General features: G+C 34.8%; 1 protein-coding gene across 4 annotated transcripts in view; it reads right to left on the reverse strand.

Moving 5' to 3' along the window:
• Positions 1-18,460, reverse strand: part of VWDE (von Willebrand factor D and EGF domains) — an 80,559-nt gene extending 62,099 nt beyond the window's left edge. For all 4 annotated transcript variants that reach the window (XM_074379527.1, XM_074379528.1, XM_074379526.1 and 1 more), the window contains exons 1-3: positions 17,724-18,460; positions 7,823-8,007; positions 3,690-3,921 (exon numbers count right to left, since the gene is read on the reverse strand). In XM_074379527.1, coding sequence (XP_074235628.1) covers positions 3,690-3,921; positions 7,823-8,007; positions 17,724-17,793 — 487 coding nt within the window. In that variant the 5' untranslated portion in view covers positions 17,794-18,460. The remainder of the gene's footprint in view (positions 1-3,689; positions 3,922-7,822; positions 8,008-17,723) is intronic.
• Positions 18,461-19,368: the final 908 nt, after the last annotated feature.

Below are 19,368 nucleotides of genomic sequence, written 5' to 3' on the forward strand. Positions count from 1 at the left end.
CATTTTTAACATAGGCTAATTTTAATTGATATGATGCCACCTCACATGTAATATAAGGATCTAACTCGCTTACTAACTAGAAATACAAAAAATATAACAAATATGTGTATTTCCATGGATTCTATTAAAGAAGTAATGTCACAAATATATAATCACCATTAGAGTGGCTGTGATAACAATTATGATCTTGAATTAATTTTTTTCTTATTTGACTTCTAGAAGGCTGTAGGGATAGATAAATTACGTGAATATATACACATATATATGAATTATGTGAGAATCAAAATGTCTTCAGGAGACTATGCTATTAAAGTGGAATTTTGCTTTCTACTATCTGCTGTTTTGGTGATTTTAAAGTTAAATATTATGACTCTTAGCTAGATAAGAGCTATTGGCTATAGACAGCAATACGTCCAAGTAAAAAGTGACATTTCATAGACTGCCTTTGAAGATAGAGATAAGCCTGGGAATTATTCTAAAGTAGTTATGATAAGAAGCCTTTTTCCAAATAAGCTCCTTAAAATGGAGTAAGTTGCAGTTAGTAGAAGCTCTCTTTCACCTTTTGAACTTTCCCTTTCATCCTGTCTAAATGCAGATAAAAAGGCTAAAACTGGAGCTTCTTCCTGCCACCATGAAGGAAAAGATTAGTGACTCACAAAGACCTCAGCCTGACATTGTAAAGTGGCCAAATCGCCATCAGCAGAAAACACCTGCTCCAGATATTTGGTCAGCAAGAAGAAGAAACTCTTTAAGTAGATTAAATGGCTGTCATTGTTGTTAGCTATCTATGCAGTCTAAATCAAGTTCTAAATGGTATTTTAAGGCAAATTTCTATCTGCAAATCAGAAAGAATAATTCAGGCGCGTCTGGTTAACAGACATTAAGAGCAAAAAATAACATTTGTCTTCCAGAATTCCTTTTCCCTAAATACTTAAAGGACTTGAATGTGGAGATTATGAGGTACTTTTGAGTGTTCTGGGTTAGGAAATTGAGTGGATGGTCGTGATATTAACAAAACAGGAAATACTTTAAATTTGTAGGGGATGTCATAAAGTGCAAATTTTAAATATTATGTTGTTTAATTGAGGGTAAAAATAATATTTCTGGTGAAGCGAGGATTTGAATTTTATGGTATTCCCTGGTGTGAAAGTTTTGTTTTCTTTTTTAATAGTTGTTAGTGTTTCTAAACTAATATAGATAAATCATTGGTTTTTCCATGAAACACAGAATTTTCCACAAAGATTTGTTAATATTACAGAAAGATGTATAAAAATTAAGTATTTTTATGACAAGAATGCAAAAAAAGATTTTTTCAGTTTTTCAAAAACTCTTGTCTTGGCCACCCAATGAGGCTGATGCATCTCTCTGGATTTTCTCCTTCCTAATGAATGGCACTAGCTATACTAAACTGAGCAGATGCTGCCCTTTCTTAGTAAACAGACTGCCAGTCTTAGCTGGACAGCAGATGTGTATGGAATGTGAAGGTTTACCAGCACACTCCCTCAGGATAATTCTCCACAGACGTCTCAATGCACACAGCACAAAATGCCTAAGTGATCAGGCCTTGCTGCCTTTTCAAACCCACGGTATGTTATGTTCTCCCTCCCTCACTGAGATCTAATATTTCTGTCCGGCTTTCACTCCTATGAGCGCAATATATTCTTATTGCCTTAGGGCCTGTCGATTGCTGCAGCTGCTGTTTGAGCTGTTCTTCCCCACACTTTTTGTCTGACCAAGGACAGTTTAACCTCCAGCTCCCAGCTTCAATGCCCTTTTGTTAGACGTTTCACTGGTGACGCTTCATTATATATTTCATCCTCTCTCACCTTCGGTATTCTCTTCCACAGCAATTTTTAATCTTTTCATTCATACCATCAACTGCAATTTACAATTGCATGAATACTCTGTGCTATGAGGGCAGGGACTACATTTATTTTGGACACCGCTATATACTAAGGACATGCTGTGCTGGTTAGAAAATAAGCATGACTCCAACGGTATATATGTGTAAAATAATTCATGCGTTATTATTATACTTGTGGAATACTTATTTGAACTAACAATTTTATGTTTACTATTTTGATCTTATTATAATAATAAACAGTAACTTTGCCTTATTCCTTTTTTAAAGATGGAACTACTGACTTGAAATTAATGATAAAGTATATCTAAACAATTCCATTTTCGATAAATGCAGTAGGTTAGTTTCTATTATCATGTAAAGTAGATGATAACACCTTATTTGCTTAGAGATTATGGCCAATGATGATATATTTATATCAACTTTAGAGGTCATTTGGAAATAAAAGGGAAGTTAAAGACAGAATGTGAAATTGGAGTGTGTGTCATTGTTTTTAAGATTGCACTACAGACTCATCAAAATACTAAAATTTTTGTTTTGCATTTTCAACTCAAAGAAATAATTAGCCATAGGAGAAAACTTATTATAATTATTATTATTACTGCTGGCATCAAGTAACAGATTTCTGAAGATAAGAATGCTAGAAATTTAAAGGAATCAATTTTTCTAATAATATTGATTTAAATTCCAAAGCTATAATGAGCAAAATGATTTTTGAGATTTGACATTTTATACTTTTTTTTTCAGATTTTAACAATATCTAATCCAGGATATCCCATTGTGTTATTCATCATTTTCTACTCTGTGACAGTTTTTTATTCTCTCTTGTTTTGTGTAATTTTGATATTTTTGAAGTGTACTATTCAGGTATTTTGTTACTGTATTCTTTAATTGGGGTTTATATAAACTTTCTCATGATTAGACTAGGACTACGTTTTGGGGAAAAGAGTACTACAAAAGAGAAGGGCTCTGTTTTTTACATGTTTTCAGGACACATGTGACATCAACATGCATTATCACCAGTAACGTTAACTCTGATCACTTGATTAATGTAATGTCTGCCAGGTTTCTCCACTGTAAAATTGCTAGTTTCTTTCATTGTCATAAACAATTATTTGGAAACAACTCAAATGCAACCAGCAATCAAAATGAGGGGAGTTATGCATAATACTTTAGGTAAAGTAGTAGCTACAAATATTTACAAAGAAAGTTTCTTTAAAGAAGCTTGATTCCTTGCCTCTATTTATCTTCTCACATATTTATATAAAGGACTTAGGGTTATTTATTTTAATCTTTGAATAATATTCAGTTTCTTTTTAGATATTGTCTGAAGCATCCTATTAGGATGTAAGTTTCATGAAGGCAGAGATCTCATTCATCTGGCTCGTCACTGTAACTCTGAGGCCTTAAATAATTTCTGGCACAGGGTAAACATTCAATACATATTGCTGAATGAAAGATGAAATAATATAAAATGTATATTTTTGATAACTTTTACTCACCCTTCTTCATCCTTTAATTAAAAGAGGAATGGACTTGAGGAAACCAAAGAATTTTTAACACACTCAATCATTATATCCAGTGGAAAAATGTGAGATATTTGCTTTGATGCTTTCACATCAAATATTTGGGGGGACTTTACAATCTTGGCAAAGAATCCTAAAGAAACCTTCCCAATGTAAACAGAAATTTAGCTTCAATCTATCAATAATGGTAGACCAAGTATCTTGCTGAGATTTGCACTAGCTCAATACAACCCATCCAGAGAATGGTACGAATGGCAGAGTTCCATGAGTAACAGTCACACAAATTACTGACATTTTCTTACCTTCCGCACAATAGCCCATACATCCCTGAGTTGGTTGCAGTAAGTACACAAAAAAGTTCCCACAGTTTCTTACAGACACTGGGATTTGAAACAGACAGCAGTCTTTTGTGTCACTGAACAAAAACTGCCATGTGGCACAAGCTGACAATTGCTTCATCTCCCCAGGAGGTGGCAGTGTTTCTGAATCTCTCAGAGACAGCCAGATGGGTGCCTGAGTTCCACAATGGTTCATCTTTCGCAGCAGAGAAAACAAGAGTTGAAAATTCAGTTTATTTTCATAGATTGTAGATATATTAACTTTGCATTTTCTTCTAATTCACCATTAAAATATTATTAATCATTAAAAATTATGACTTGCACCTATTCTTTACAAGAAAAAGTAGTTTTAAAGAATACTAAATCTGAGGGTAGTCATCTCATAATTAACATACTCATTCAATGTAAATATTAATACATTTATTCCACTCATTATGTTTGTATTGTAAACAAGAGAAATTAAATCTCAGAAATCATACTAAAATAGCTGATACAGTCTAAAACATGACAAGTCAATCCGAAGTTATTTTAACACATAGCACAAAAAAACCTGATCTTGGAAAGCTATTGCAAAATTGCCTGCAATAGTATATGCAATAGTATATAACTATGAAGTTAATTCATAGTTCAAGAGGCAATAAAATTGAGGAGAAGGAAGGTATTGCTCAAAATCTGGTGGTAGAAAGTTGATCAGTAATTTAGAAATAATAAAGTTTAAACCTCACTTGAAGTCAATTATCAAATCATTTTCAGATTAAAAATAGAATTAAATAGAAAAATAACCCAGGAAAAACAAGAGGAAACTATGTATGACTTGGGAAGAACCAGGTCCCTTACTAAACGCATGATCGTGGACAAGGCACTCAACATCCTTCTCTTTTTATATTAGGTAGAGGTAGTACCCACCTCAAAAGGCCATAGTGAGGTATAGATAAAAAATGTATATACTACACTTCTACATAGCAATGGCTCAAAAATCATTAGCCAGTTTATAATTCTTATTATTATTTCTATGCTTAAAAGCAAAAAAGAAAACCATAAAGGAAATATTGATAGATATGACTGAATTATAATTTTTAAAATGTAAGACAGAAGTTAAATAAGAAAATTACATGTAAATAGTACAATATTAAGTATGTTATATTTATTTATAATTATACTATTATATTTGTTATTTTAACCATGTAATATTATCCATTTGAAAACTCTTAAGACTATAAATGGACAAAAGGTACAAATACATAATTCACAAAAGAAATACAAATGCCTAATATATATATGAGAATATTCAGTATTGCAAAAGTTATTTTTATGTGCTGCTATTGGAATTAAAAATTATTATTATGTTTTAAATGAATAAATACATGTATCAAAAGCCTCAAAAAGACTTGAACCATTACTAACTTAACAAATCAATCTAACTAAACACACTAAAATTGAAACAATAATTACATGTATATTTGCTAATTGCAGAATTACTTATTATAGCAAAATCCTAAACATGCACACATATAGTGATGTTTTAAATAAATATGATACACGTATGACATTGTATTACTTTTTTAAATTATAAAAATGAATTTATAATAACAGGAAAATGATAATGCTATAGCCCTAACTGAAAACAAATAGCATGTTTTTCCATTGAACATATAACATGAACACTACAAAACAATATAAGTAAGATAAAACAATAGCAAAATGTTAATAATGGTAGTTACGACTGTGTGGATAGATTAGGAATAAATGTTGTTCCGTTCATGTTCTTTATTTCCTAAGCTTTCTGTAATACACATGCATTATTTAAAACATTACCAATAGTAATGTATGTAAGTCGACATGCATTAATCTGTAGTGAAAAAATTCTCTTGCTTTCTGGTTGCATGCTTTAAAGTATTGGTTCAACAAGTGAATGAGAGGGTGGAGACAGGGAACACTTCCTCATGGAGCACGGCCTGCTCAGGTTAGCTGATCTCCAGGAAAAGAGGCCGGGAAACTGTCACCTTCACATTTGTGTGAGGGACTAGGAACAATTATAGTTAAAACAGCCTTAAGAGAAAAACACAAATATTTTTTAATTGGTGAAGGAAGCTCCTCCAATTTTCTCAAACTTTACTTTTAAATTCTGAATTTTTTTTAGTCCCTTTCAAATGAAGTGTCACAAATAAACAAAAAAGAGAAAATGAGACTTGGCCAAAATGCCTCACATTACAACAAAATGTTAAAATTTCAATGTATTTCCAGAGATCTTTTTGTATTCGTGCTTAAAAAGGAAAATGATTCTTGGTTCTGCAGAATTCATAAAATGTGACTAACAAGGAAAACAAGCCTTTTGCTAAGACCTAGTCTTAAATGATTCAGTTTCTCTCCAGGGGCCAATAGTAGCCACATGTCCTCTAGGTTAAAAGAAAACCAATTTTAAGAATGAAATCATATCCAATAAGTGTATTATAACTATATAGGGTAAAATTGTGAATGATGATGGATACTTTAATAATTTGGCAAGCATGACACAGACATATTTCTTGAATAATACAATGTCTCTATTAGCTACATGTCACACAGTCACAAGTGAACACCTGTTTATGCAGGACTCATTTGGGAAACCAGTCAGCTGAGAAAGATGGGGGCTTATGATAAGGGAGAAGGCTGGAAACATGACTTTGGTCCTGTGACTCCAGCTTAGTGTCTGTGTCTACATATTTATAATAAGGTAACACTAGCTAGCTCAAAACATCACCGAGAGAACTAGTGAGTTTACATATGCAATAATGTCCACAAGTGCAGGGAATTTATAAGTTGCAAAATAAATGTCAGATTAAAAGCCTTCTTAGCATTTTGATTATATAACTTATGATGCTGAGTTAATGGGCTTAGTGTTTTGACAGATTGAGACTTAGTCTCATTCCTTAGATCATGTGGATAAAAATGTGGTAGCAATAATAGGAGTTGAACTGAAAGAGTAACTGGTCAAAGTATGACAAGTTGAAATAATATCTATTTCATGACAGTGTCATCAGATGAATGGGGACTACAAATGAATTAGGGGAACTTGCATTTGTAAATCATGCTAGGGATAAATAGAATTGTCAATAAAAATTCAGAGTGGCTTGGATAAGTAATGCAAGTTAGCTGAGGGATTACCCAAGAAATCACAGTTTATGTTTCTTCCTTATTTTTTTGAAAGCATTTTCGAAGAAAACATATTTGTCATATGAAATAAGAATGAAAGAAGCCGCTTGGGCTAGTTCATTATACAAGACACTGCTATGATCAGAATCATCATATTGTGTGGCAAAAAGAGTGAACTTTATGAAAAGTTAAGTTGCAAAAACACACATCCGATCTGAGTTCATGTACAAAATTTCAGAAATGGACAAAATTAAATCTGATGTGTTTGAAAGACATATGCTTGTATGTTCACAACTATAAAGAGAAAACAGGTATGCTGGCTGCACAAATTTTGGGTTTGAGGAGGGAGCTTCAGTGAGACAAGGCCATATGCCTCCAGAGTATTGAATGTGCTGCAGGTACACTGTCCTGGAGATTTTACTGCCAGGCTGAGTTCTCATTAGTCTTAGAATAGGAGGTGCTGAGCCTGCAAGTTTTAGTCCATCAGTTAAGAAAGGCAGTGACAGGCAACAACTGACAAAAACTGAAGCACTTTAGACACACAGTATTTTACTGTTTGCAGGTAATATGGCTAAGCACCTGAGCCCTGGAGAATGCCTGCCTGTATTCAAAACTCAGCTTTTTCACCTGCTAGCTGTGACTGTAAAAGAACTATGCCTAAGAATATATGTTTTCTGCACGGTTTGATGGAAATAATGATGACAGATAGTAGCCTAGAATTGTAAACTTATACAAGATATTGTCAATAAAAGTGTTTGTAGACTGCATGGAGTCTAACGTTAACTATTACTATTACCATTATTATTAGACTGGGTAAGTGGGAATAGCCTTTCAGATTAACTCAATCTTATACAAAATTAAAACAATATTTTTGCATGAGAAATAAGCTGGTTGTAAGAAGAAAGAATTCTCACATGAAAAACACATAAGGAATATCAAACATAGTAATTCGGGAATTGACATACCTCAACACATTTGGTTGGCATCTCAGCAGGTCTGTCAAAGATGAGAAATCTATACCATCCAGGGGAGAGGGAATGGTCACATATTAGGTCTTGAACAGCTGACTGCTGGAGCTGCCATGAGTCAAAATGGACACTTCTATAAGGACTCCGAAGAAACTGGTGTCCCCCAGGAGAGCACTCCTGAGCTAGTATGGAAAGACAGGTGTTTTATGTAATTTGTTTTGTTTGTTGACATAGTTCAGTCTTTAATTAAAATTGATTCCCAAAACAAAAAATAAAGCAAATAAACTCACTATTGCACATAAAGACCCTCTGAAAGGTTAGGGTCTCTTAGTAAGTCTTAAGTGACTTAACTTGCATGTTTCATAAATGCAATAAACAAATGAATAAAACTCTTTATAATGTAATTTTGAACCGCTTAAGCTTTAAGGATTTTATTTTCATTTAATTTGAACAAACAATAGAGCTGGTTGCTCTTGAGTTAGGATGTCAAGTCACAGGACCAACAAGGATTTCTCTTGGGCCTGGTCCTCTGGATTTGAATATCACTATTGATTCTCCACAATCAGTTTCCCCCAAAGTAGTCACATGCCTCAAAAATTCAAAAATTCTATTTCTGCCAGATCCTGGAAAGCAACAAACTAAACTAATCTTTTAATGCTAACTTAGTAAGAGCTTTCAAAATAAAGCTTCCTGCATTCTTGGGTGCAGAAAAAAATTAAAAGATTTTAAAGTTACTTTCCAAAATTTTGGAAGTACCTTTATGAGTACTAAGCACAGGAAAATGCATGGGATGGAAGGGAGCAGGTTTGAAGAGGAAGCAAGAAAAGCCCATAGGGAAAGGAAGAATTCTGTAGTCTTTTTAAGGAAATCTGTTGTCTGAGGAGTCTTTGGCCTGGAAGATACTTTTTCTCTGAAATCCACAAAGGCAGAACCCAAAACTCCTCTTTCTATAAAGTACAGAGAAGAGCAGGCAGTGAAACAGTTATCCCAAATGCAGAACTCTTGTTTGAGACTCCTGGGCTCTCAAATTACCCAAATAACAATCACCACAAGGAACTGTCTGTATTTGAATATCAGAATATCTTGTCCACACAGCTGATAGAAAATCTTCAAGTACTATATATTGTATGTATTGATGGAAAACACTGTAATAAATATGGCATCTATGAAATAGAAAGGTGAAAGAAATAATTCATCACTACTAAAAATACCTCATTGTGGAAAAAACTTGTCTAACTTAAAAAATTATTAAATATTTATTATATAATTTTAAATTACACAGGTGCTTATAAATCAAAATCAATTTCCCAAATTAATAAGGAGAATAAAAAATCAGAGATATTAATTTACAAGTGAATCCCACAAGTGTAGCCTATGAAAAGTCATTATAATTAGAACTACATTTCCTTTTTTTGTAGTTATAGCAATTAAACTATACAAAGATATTGTTTTCCAAATAAATAATCTTGCTACAGAATTTTTTATAATACAAGATTTTGGAAGTCAACACAAAAGGCTCCTCTTCATTTTGTCTCTATATCCTCCACAGTTGTTAATTTCCCAAAAGGCTTCAATGTCAACCCGAGGTAAGTATTTTATAAAATTTGTGTAGACAGAAGTCAAGGGATGTGCTATCATTCCAACTAATTTTGAAATATCTCTAATACCCTTCAAAGCAAGGACATTGCACCTGGTTAGAATCTTTTAAAAAAAGAGATTTTGAAAGATATTCCTAATAAGGTATGCATCAATTATTAAAATGTTTTCTTTAATCTCTTTTCTATAATAGAATTTTGTCTTGGGAAAACAAGTCAGTAACTCCATCTTTATTTTGTGTATTTCTCCTGATTCAGCACCTTTGTGGTTGTTAACACTTCCTCTAGTTTTGCTGTTTTGATAATTGTTTCCTATACAAAGTTGAAAACGCAAGAAGTATAAGAGAAATCACTGCTTGACATCCACAACCCTAGAGAAGTGGGTAACATTGAACTCAAAATTTTTATTTCCTTTTACTCTATATTTATCTTGCAGTATAATTTTAAATTCATATAACTAATAGCAGCTTGTATTTTATCTTATTTCATAACTTTTTTCTAAAAATATATTTATCTCTTTTACAGTATTCAAGGACTATACAGAAAGTTTAGAAATCTTATTAACAATAGTCAAGCCACAGTTTCAAAACATTACTCCAACCTTAGCTCTAGAATAAAAGATATAGTTAAGTGAGAACTATAATGATGGCTTGGGCTTCCATTTGAGGATGTGGGGACTTAGCTCAACAAATACTAAAGAAATAGCTCTACAAGTCCATCTCATTCATCAGTCAAGTTAATGGCATGATATACAGAGTTTTCTGGCAAAACTGACAGTATAATTTTTCCCCTCAATAAAAAGCAGATATAAAATATAGAGTAAAATTTACACTTCTATTTATCCAGACTTCTTTCTTAAATGATTTAAGAAAGTTAGATAATATATAATAGAATTTACAGTACTTGAATTTCAAATACTTTGGGAGAATGTGTCAAGTTATAAATAATAGATTCATAGTGATAGCATGTGCAAAGGATTTCCTTCTTTTTATCTTGTTTCTACATATGAGGTAAACTTTATTAGATTATTTTCCAGTTTAACATAATGACCAAGACTAGAATTCTTCAAAATTCAGAACTGGCTGATAAACACATATTAAGAAACTAAATAAATCATTTTATTTTTAAGAGATAAACATGCATAACACTTGATGACAGGTACTTGATAATAACTAAATTTGTAATTAGAAAATCTTCTGTATATTATCCTATAGGAATTCCTACAAGAATTTTAAGTATTTTTGTTTGTTTGTTTGTAAAATCTTATAGCTTTCTCAAAGATTTGAGAAAGGAAAAAACCACTTTTGATCCCCAAATGTAATGAAAAATAAAAAGTAATATACTTTCTGACATTCAAAGTAGAATTTTGCTGGAAAATCATTCCATGCTCATGGATTAGAAAAATCAATGTCACAAAAATTGTCATACTACCCCAAGTAATCTATAAAGTCAAGACTATTTCTATGAAACTATAAATGTTGTTTCTTACAAAATTAGAAAAAAACTATTCTAAAATTCAGGTGGAGCCAAAAAAAAAAAAGTGTCCCAATAGCAAAAGCACTCTTAGGCAAAAAGAATAAAGCCTGGGGCATTATATTACCCAACTTCATATTATATTAGAAGGCTACAGTAACCAAAACATCATAGTACTTGTTCAAAAACAGACACACACACCAACACAACAAAATAGAAAACCCAGAAATAAAACCACACACCTACAGCCAGCTGATCTTTGACAAATTCAACAAAAATAAGCAATGGGGAAAGGACTCCGTGTTCAATAAATGGTGCTGGGATAACTGGCTAGCCATAGGCCGAAGAATGAAACTATAGCCCTACTTTTCACCATATATAAAAATAACTTAAGATAGATTAAAGATTTAAATGTAAGTCCTCAAACTGAAAAAATCCTAGGAAAAAAAAAAGGAAATGCCTTTCTGGACATGGGCCTTGGCAAAGAACTTAAAACTAAGTCCTCAAGAGCAATTGCAAAAAACCTAAAACTAACAAGTTATAACTAATTAAAAAGTTTCTCCACAGCAAAATAAACTATCAATAGAGTAAACAGACAACCTATGGAATGGGAGAAAATATTGACAAACTATGCATCGGACAAAGGTCTAATATCCAGAATCTATAAGGCACTTAAATAATGCAACAGCAAAAAACAACCCCATTAAAAAATGGGCAAAAGTCATGAAAAGATGCTTCTCAAAAGGTGACATACAAATGGCCAACAAACAGAAAAAATGCTCAACATCACTAATTATCAGAGAAACGCAAATCAAAACCACAATGAGATATCATCTCACACCAGTCAGAATTACTATCATTGAAAAGTCAAAAAACAAGAGATGTTAGTGAGGCTGTGGGGGAAAGGCAACATTTATACACTATTGGTGGGAATGTGAATTAAATCAGTCATTATGGAAAGAAATTTGGAGATTTCTTAAAGAATTTAAAAAAGAACTATAATCCAACCCAGCAATCCCATTACAGGGTATATACCCAAGGAAAATAAATAATTCTACCAAAAAGACACATGTACTGGTATGTGTATCCAAGCACTATTCACAGCAGCAAAGACATGGAATTAGCCATGGTGCCCATCAAGAAGGGATTGGTTGAAGAAAAGCTAGTATACCTGAAAATGGTACAACTGTCCTGTAGAACTGATGTTTATGGTTCCTTTTAAATAAACATCGAAATTGACCCTACCATTCTTAAAACTTCAGAGAGTTACAACTGCTTATCTGAGTTCCTTTTTCAGGAAACCAACCATCTGGCCTCCCAGAAGGTATCAAGGAACTGAAACTTACCAGATTGCCACATCTGGAAAATGAGATTCCGGACCCCTACCGATCATGATTCCTTCAAAGACCATCAGCTTCCTGTTGACTAATTCAACTTCCTTATTTCTCTCTAATTCCTGTATTCCTACATGTAGCTACATTTCTCCCATGCTATAGAAACCCAATTTTAATCAGTCACAGAGATGGATTTGAGACTGATCTTCCATCTCCTCAGCTGGAGCACCCTGTTAAAGCCCTCTTCCCTAGCAATACTCATTGTCTCAGTGATTGACTTTCTGTGCAGGATCTAGACTGAACGAACCCCTGGCATTTCAGTAATACATATGTACCATGGAGTACTATGCAGCCATAAAAAGACTAAAATCTTGTCCTTGGCAGCAATATGGATGCAGGTGGAGGCTATTATCCTAAACAAATTAATGCAGAAACAGAAAACCAAATTCTGCATGTTCTTACTTATAAGGGGAAGCTAAACATTGGGTACCCACAGATCTAAAATAAAAGTTGAGATTTTAAAAAAATATAGAATTTTAGGTTCTTTAGCAACCCAAAACTTTGAAAAGCAAGGAAAAATAGAGTGACTACTTCGCTAAATCCCTTTACATTGGCCTTCTTTATATATCAAAAGACAAACCGAGGGCCTCTTTTGAATACAATTAGATTGACAGTAAAAAGACAGACAATAATATGTGCTGAAAGAAGCAACCAAAAGAAAGGTGGTGTGGCTGTACTACTATCAAACTAAGAAGACCTTAAAACATAAAAATCTAACCAGAGATAAGAGGAACACTTTATAATGATAAAAGGGTCAATCCATGAGGAAGATACAGCAATTGTAAACATAACTGAATCTAATAACAGAGCACTGAAATACATGAGGCACAATCTAGCAGAAACTCAGAAAAAAAAATATACATTTTAACCATAATAATTGGAGTCTTTAATGCCCCACTTTCAATATCAATTTTAAAAAGGGGCAGCACAATAAATAAATAAAAATTAGAACAGTAATATAAATCAACTTGACCTAGCAGAAATCTATAAACGTTATTCCTGAAAATATTAGAAAATAAATTTTCCCCAAGTGCACATGGACTATTTGTCAAAATAGGCAATCTACTAGACCATAAAACAAGCCTTGATAAATTTAAACAGAAAGCTGGGCAAGGCGGTATGTTCCTATAAACTCAGCTACTTGGGAGGCTCAGGTAGAATTACTTCAGCCCAGGAGTTCAAATCCAGCCTGGGCAACATAGTAAGATCCTACTTCTAAAAATAACATAAAATAAAAATGAAATTCAAAAGGATGAAATTCATATAAAGCATGTTCTCTGATCACATGGAATGAAACTAGAAATCAATAACAATGAAATTTAAGAAATTTTACAAATATGTGAAAATTAACCAAAATAATCAGTGAGTCAAAGAATAAATGAAAAAGGAAAACTAGAAAACACTTGGTGAAAAGTTAAAATGAAGACACAACATACTAAAATGTATGGGATGCTGCTAACGTAGTGCTTAGAGGGACATATATCGACAGGAATGTTCCTATAGTACAAGAAAAAAAGATATGAACATAGCAAGTTAACCTTGCACCTTAAGACACTGGAAAAATAAGAGCATACTAAACCTAGAGAAAGCAGAAAGAAGGAAATTTTAAAGATTGGAAAGAAAATTGATAAAAATAAGTGTAGAGAACCAATAGAGAAAAAAAATCAATGAAACCAAAAGCTGGTTCTTTGAAAGAATCAACAAAACTGCCAGACCTCTAACTAGATTTATTGAGAAAAGAAGAGAGAAGATTTTAATTTCTAGAAGGAGTAATGAAATAGGGGACACTACTGCAAACCTTATTAAGAAATACTGTGATTGTTACATGCCAATAATTAGATAACGTAGATGAGATTGACAAATTCCTAAAAAAGACACAAGCTACAAAAAGAACTAAAGAAGAAAACTGGCTGGGCGCGGTGGCTCAAGCCTGTAATCCCAGCACTTTGGGAGGCCGAGGCGGGTGGATCACGAGGTCAAGAGATCGAGACCATCCTGGTCAACATGGTGAAACCCCATCTCTAATAAAGATATAAAAAATTAGCTGGGCATGGTGGCACGTGCCTGTAATCCCAGCTACTCAGGAGGCTGAGGCAGAAGAATTGCTTGAACCCAGGAGGCAGAGGTTGCAGTGAGCCGAGATCGCGCCATTGCACTCCAGCCTGGGTGACAAGAGCGAAACTCCGTCTCAAAAAAAAAAAAAAAAAAGAAGAAGAAGAAGAAAACTACAATCAAAATACATTTATAACAAGTAAAAATATAAAATTAGCCCAAAAAACTACCCACAAAGAAAAGACCTAGTCCAGATGGCATCAATGCTAAATTCTACCAAACATTTCAAAAAGAATTACCACCAATTCATCTCAAACATTTTCAAAACATAGATGGATAACTTCCCAGCCCATTGAATGAGACCAGTATTATAGCCATTTATTCTGGTTACTCTGACACCAAAGCCATAAAAATACATAACAAGAAAAGATTACTATAAACCAATGGATCTTTGGAATATGGATTAAAAAATATTCAGCACCCCAAATCCAGAAATGTTAACAACCAATAACCCCTTTTAAAAAGCAAAGTACACACACACACACACACACACACACACACACACACATATATATATATATATATGCAAATTATGACCAAGTGAGATTTATTCCAGGAAAACAAGGTTGGTTTAATATCTAAGATTGAATTACTATAATTTATAGACAGCATAAAGTTAAAATCCACATGTTCATCTCAATAGATACAGAGAAAGCATTTTTTAATAATCCAACACCTTCTCATGGCAAAAACACTCAACAAACTAGGAATAGAAGGAAGTTTCCTCTACTTGATAAAGGATATATACAAGAAGTCCACAGCTTACATTTTATGTGACGAAGAAAGAAGGGATGCTTTCCTACAAAATCAGGAACAAGACAAGTTGTCTTCTCTTACCACTTCAATTCCACATTGCACTTTAGAATAGCTAATTCTACCTAGGGGGGTTAGCCAAGATAAATGAATAAAACATATCTAGATTAGAAAGAAGTAAGTAACACTATCTCCATATGGAAAATTCTAAGAAACAAATAACTGCAGTATAGTAGTCCCTTGGCATCCACAGAGGATTATTTCCAGGACCCATAGAATGGGAGAAAATAATTGCAAATCACATATCCAATAAAAGAATTATATCTGGAATAGGCAAATAACTTAGACAACTCAATAAGAAAAAGGCCAGCTACCCACGTTTTTAAATGGCAAAGGATCTGAGTAAGAATTTCTCTGAAAAGGATGAGCAAATATCTAATAAGGACATTAAAATGCTTGATATCATTAGCCATTAGGAAAACGACAATCAAGCCCCAATAAAATACTACTTCACAGCTGCTAAGATAGGTAGACTCAAAATGTCAGTTAATGAAAAGTGTTGATGGAAACATGAGGAAATTAGAAACTTCATATACTGTTGCAGAAATATAAAACAGCATAGCCACTTTGGTAAACATTCTGACTGTTCCTTAAGCCGTTGATTATAGAGTTACCCTATGACCCAGTTACATTCCTAGGCATGTATCTCAGAGATATGAACACATACATCAAAACAAAACTTGTATCTCAGTTGTTTCATAGCAGCATTATTCATAAAAGTCAAAAGGTGGAAACAACCCAAATGTTCACTAACTAATGAATGTATATACTAAATGTAGTATATCCATACAACGGAAGATTATTCCATTTTAAAAAGAAACGACATACTGGTACATGCTTGAAAAAAATGGATGAAGCTTGAAAACATTATGCTAGGTGAAGGACGCCAGTCACAAAAAAAAACAACCTATTCTATGATTCAGCTTATATAAAATATCCAAAATAGGCAAATGCCGTGAGACAGAAAGTGGATTAGTAATTCCTTATGGCTGGGGAAGAAGGGAGTGTGATAGAGGGTATGGGGCATGATAGCTAATGGTGCAGTATTTCTTTTTCAGTTAATAAAAATGTTCTGAAATAGACTGTAGTCGTGGTTGCATATATCTGTAAATATACTCTGAATATATACGTATCTGTGAAAATGAAAAACCATAGAATTGCACATTTTCAGTCAGTGATTTGTATGGCATAGGAATATCTTATTAAAGCTATTTGAAAAAAGAAAGAAGTGTCAGTAAATGTATTTTCTATTCACCGTTCCTTCTAGTTTTACTCTATTAAACATAAGGAAGTTATCAATGTTACCAATATTATGAACTTCACACCTGGTAATGGGAAATATTTGTCTTCAGTAGAAAGATTACAAAGCTATTACATAGAGGCAAAAAAAGGGTTATGTGGTCTATAGGAAACATAAAATCATCTTCCTTTATAAAAATTGGTTACTCTTTTCCTGGAAATATTTATCTAACTGTAATGAATAGATATGTTATTACAAGTATTTTTTAAAGTTTTTCATAAAGATTTAGTAAATCTGTAAGCAAACCAAAGAAGGACCAGAAAAAAATTTTTTCAGAAAATAATAAATTTGATTTTAATATTTTCTTTTTAAGTTTGACATGGGATAGTGTCTGTATTCCTCTTTTAAAAAGCAAACTTACATCAGTAAAATGGGTTAAGAGCAACAAAATGATAAGACAAAACTATATCCTGGACTGTTAGAAATGTTATACATAATGTTTTTTCAAGTTTCAGAGACCTGAACACAAATCAGACTTATTTCCGAAAAACGTGAGGAAACTTGCAATATAAGAACAAGTCACCTTTCGTTAATATTTCCTATCTGTATGAAAACAAAAAACGAGCAGGAGGGGCTAATGAAAGTACTTTTGGATTAACTTCACTGCATTCTAAATTAATTGTTCTCTGTCATGGATTAAAGATGTAGGCGGGGAATATCCGCTCCATAGAGATCTCTTTAACAGTAGCAAAACTGATTCTAACACATATACAAAAACCACAATACAATATAATACGGATACACAAAACTTAACTTGGTGATTTTTTTTGTAGGGATAAAATGTTCACCAGCGAATTATTTCCGAAGGTCGGGGTAGAGGTGGAATTCGTGTAGTTTGGAATTCAACTCTGTTCTGAGAATTCAACTCCACTTGCTGCCAGAATACCTGGCAGATGCGGCGAAAGTTTCTTACAGTAAATTAAAAGGACCTTAAAGAGTAGGATATCAGCAGGAAACAACCAACCAAAAACAGAACCGAGGGTTGTAAGAGGAGACAACAACCGCAAGTGCGCAAAAGAAAACTGAAGAGTAACAGGCTGGAAATTGACCATTTCAAAGACCACAGAAGGGCAGGGTGGAGGCCGGCGAGGAACAAACATCGCAAGCGGTCTTAAAATGCACCGGACGCTCCCCACAACATCCCAGAAGCCAGGCCCGTTCCCTCCACCACCCGGGCAGCACCCCTGCACGCCCACCCCCTCGCGCCCTACCTCGCTGACTTTCCCCCGGGGCCAGGAGCATCAGCAGCGCGGTGGCCAGCGCGCAGGCTCCGCCAGGCATCGCTGCTTCCCTTGCAGGGTGTGGAGAGCTTCGCAGACCCCGGGCCGCGGGTGCTGGGAGGATGGAGCCACGGCAGCTCCTGGGCCTCCTTTCTCAGATTTTATCCGTCCACACAAAATATATATTGTTGGATGTTCTCAGTCTGTTCCTGCTTGGAACAAGGAAGCTCCGCGTCCCGGTTCTGGGGCGCAGCCAGTCCTTTCATAGGATGGAGCCTTCGCGCCGTTCCTCTGCGACTCCTCCCTTCCCATTTTGGCGGCCCGGGGACCTGAAAGCCACGCCCAACCTGTCCCCATAGCCCAGCGTGTCCTAGCAGAGGCTCTGCCGCCTTGGATGTCACCGCGCAGTCACACAGCCAGGGGTCAAGCTACCGGGAGGTAGCTCTCCACGCTGCGTCTTGTTAACAGAGGCTGTATGAAAACTCGGTAATCCTAGAAACTGCTCAGATGGACCTCCAATAAAAGAAGCCTCACAAGGTTCCGTTGGAAGGGGCAGTTTCCCGTGACTGCATCTGCAGACGGATTCCTAACTGCAGAATTGGTGCTGCTGGTTTGCACCCGAAGGCGAAGGCGCTCAAGATGTTCCTGTCACCTTAGATCTCAGTGATGAACGACGGGAGGAGGGAGTAGACACTAACGTTGCAACAGTAGATGCCCTTTCTTCATCCTCTGTGACATGTTTCCTGAAGCGGAAATAACTGCGTTTAGACACTAGCCAAACCGTGGGGTTTGTCACCCGTATTTGCCAGTGATTCCCAGAGCTCTTAACAATTGTCCAGTGGTGACCCAGGATCCTTTCGGCACACAGTTACACGACTCCCAAGTTTGACCTGGGAGTTATTAGAGGATCAGAGGGCTCTAACATCTTCACCCCCAACCCCCGTTTTTGTTTTGCTTTGTTTCATTCGAGACATTGTCTCACTCTGTCACCCAGACTCTGGAGTGCAGTGGCACAATCACAACTCGCTGCAGCCTTGAACTCCTGGCCTCAAGTGATCTTCCTCTCAGTCTTACAAAATGCTGGAATTACAGGCGTCAGCCACCGTGCCAGGTCTAAGGTCTTCAGAAGTGTGGTTTCCTCCGCAGAGGAAGAGTCCTTTTTTCAACTGATTCTGTATCTTTTTATGTCTGGAAATGAAACCTCACTCTCCTAGTTTTTCCCTGGCTGTCTCATTCCTTGAGTCTCCCATCGATCACCTTGCACTTGGTTTTCACAGAGCCTTCACCTGAGAGGAAAGGGGACACTGGTCAGCAGAGGGTAGTTTGGGGGTCCAAGTGGGCACCAAGATTCAGCCCACAAATTTGGAGGCTCAAGGTTAGCCTAGGCATGGAGGTGGAAACAGGAGGTATCCAAATGCATAAAAACGTTAGTTTTTAAAATTATTTATAACTCTTTATTTTTTATTTGAAAGGTAAATTACCATTTAAAAGTTTAAAACCAATCGTCTCCATAGTAAAAATATTAACCCATCTTGGAAAATAATTTATTTTTGGCATACAATACTTACGTATAGCCCTCTTTCGAATGCAGAAAGGCCAACCAATTTTTTGGATTAAAAACAAAATATTACTTTCT

The sequence above is a fragment of the Saimiri boliviensis genome, chromosome 10 (genome assembly GCF_048565385.1).
Source record: "Saimiri boliviensis isolate mSaiBol1 chromosome 10, mSaiBol1.pri, whole genome shotgun sequence".
Classification (NCBI taxonomy): domain Eukaryota; kingdom Metazoa; phylum Chordata; class Mammalia; order Primates; family Cebidae; genus Saimiri; species Saimiri boliviensis.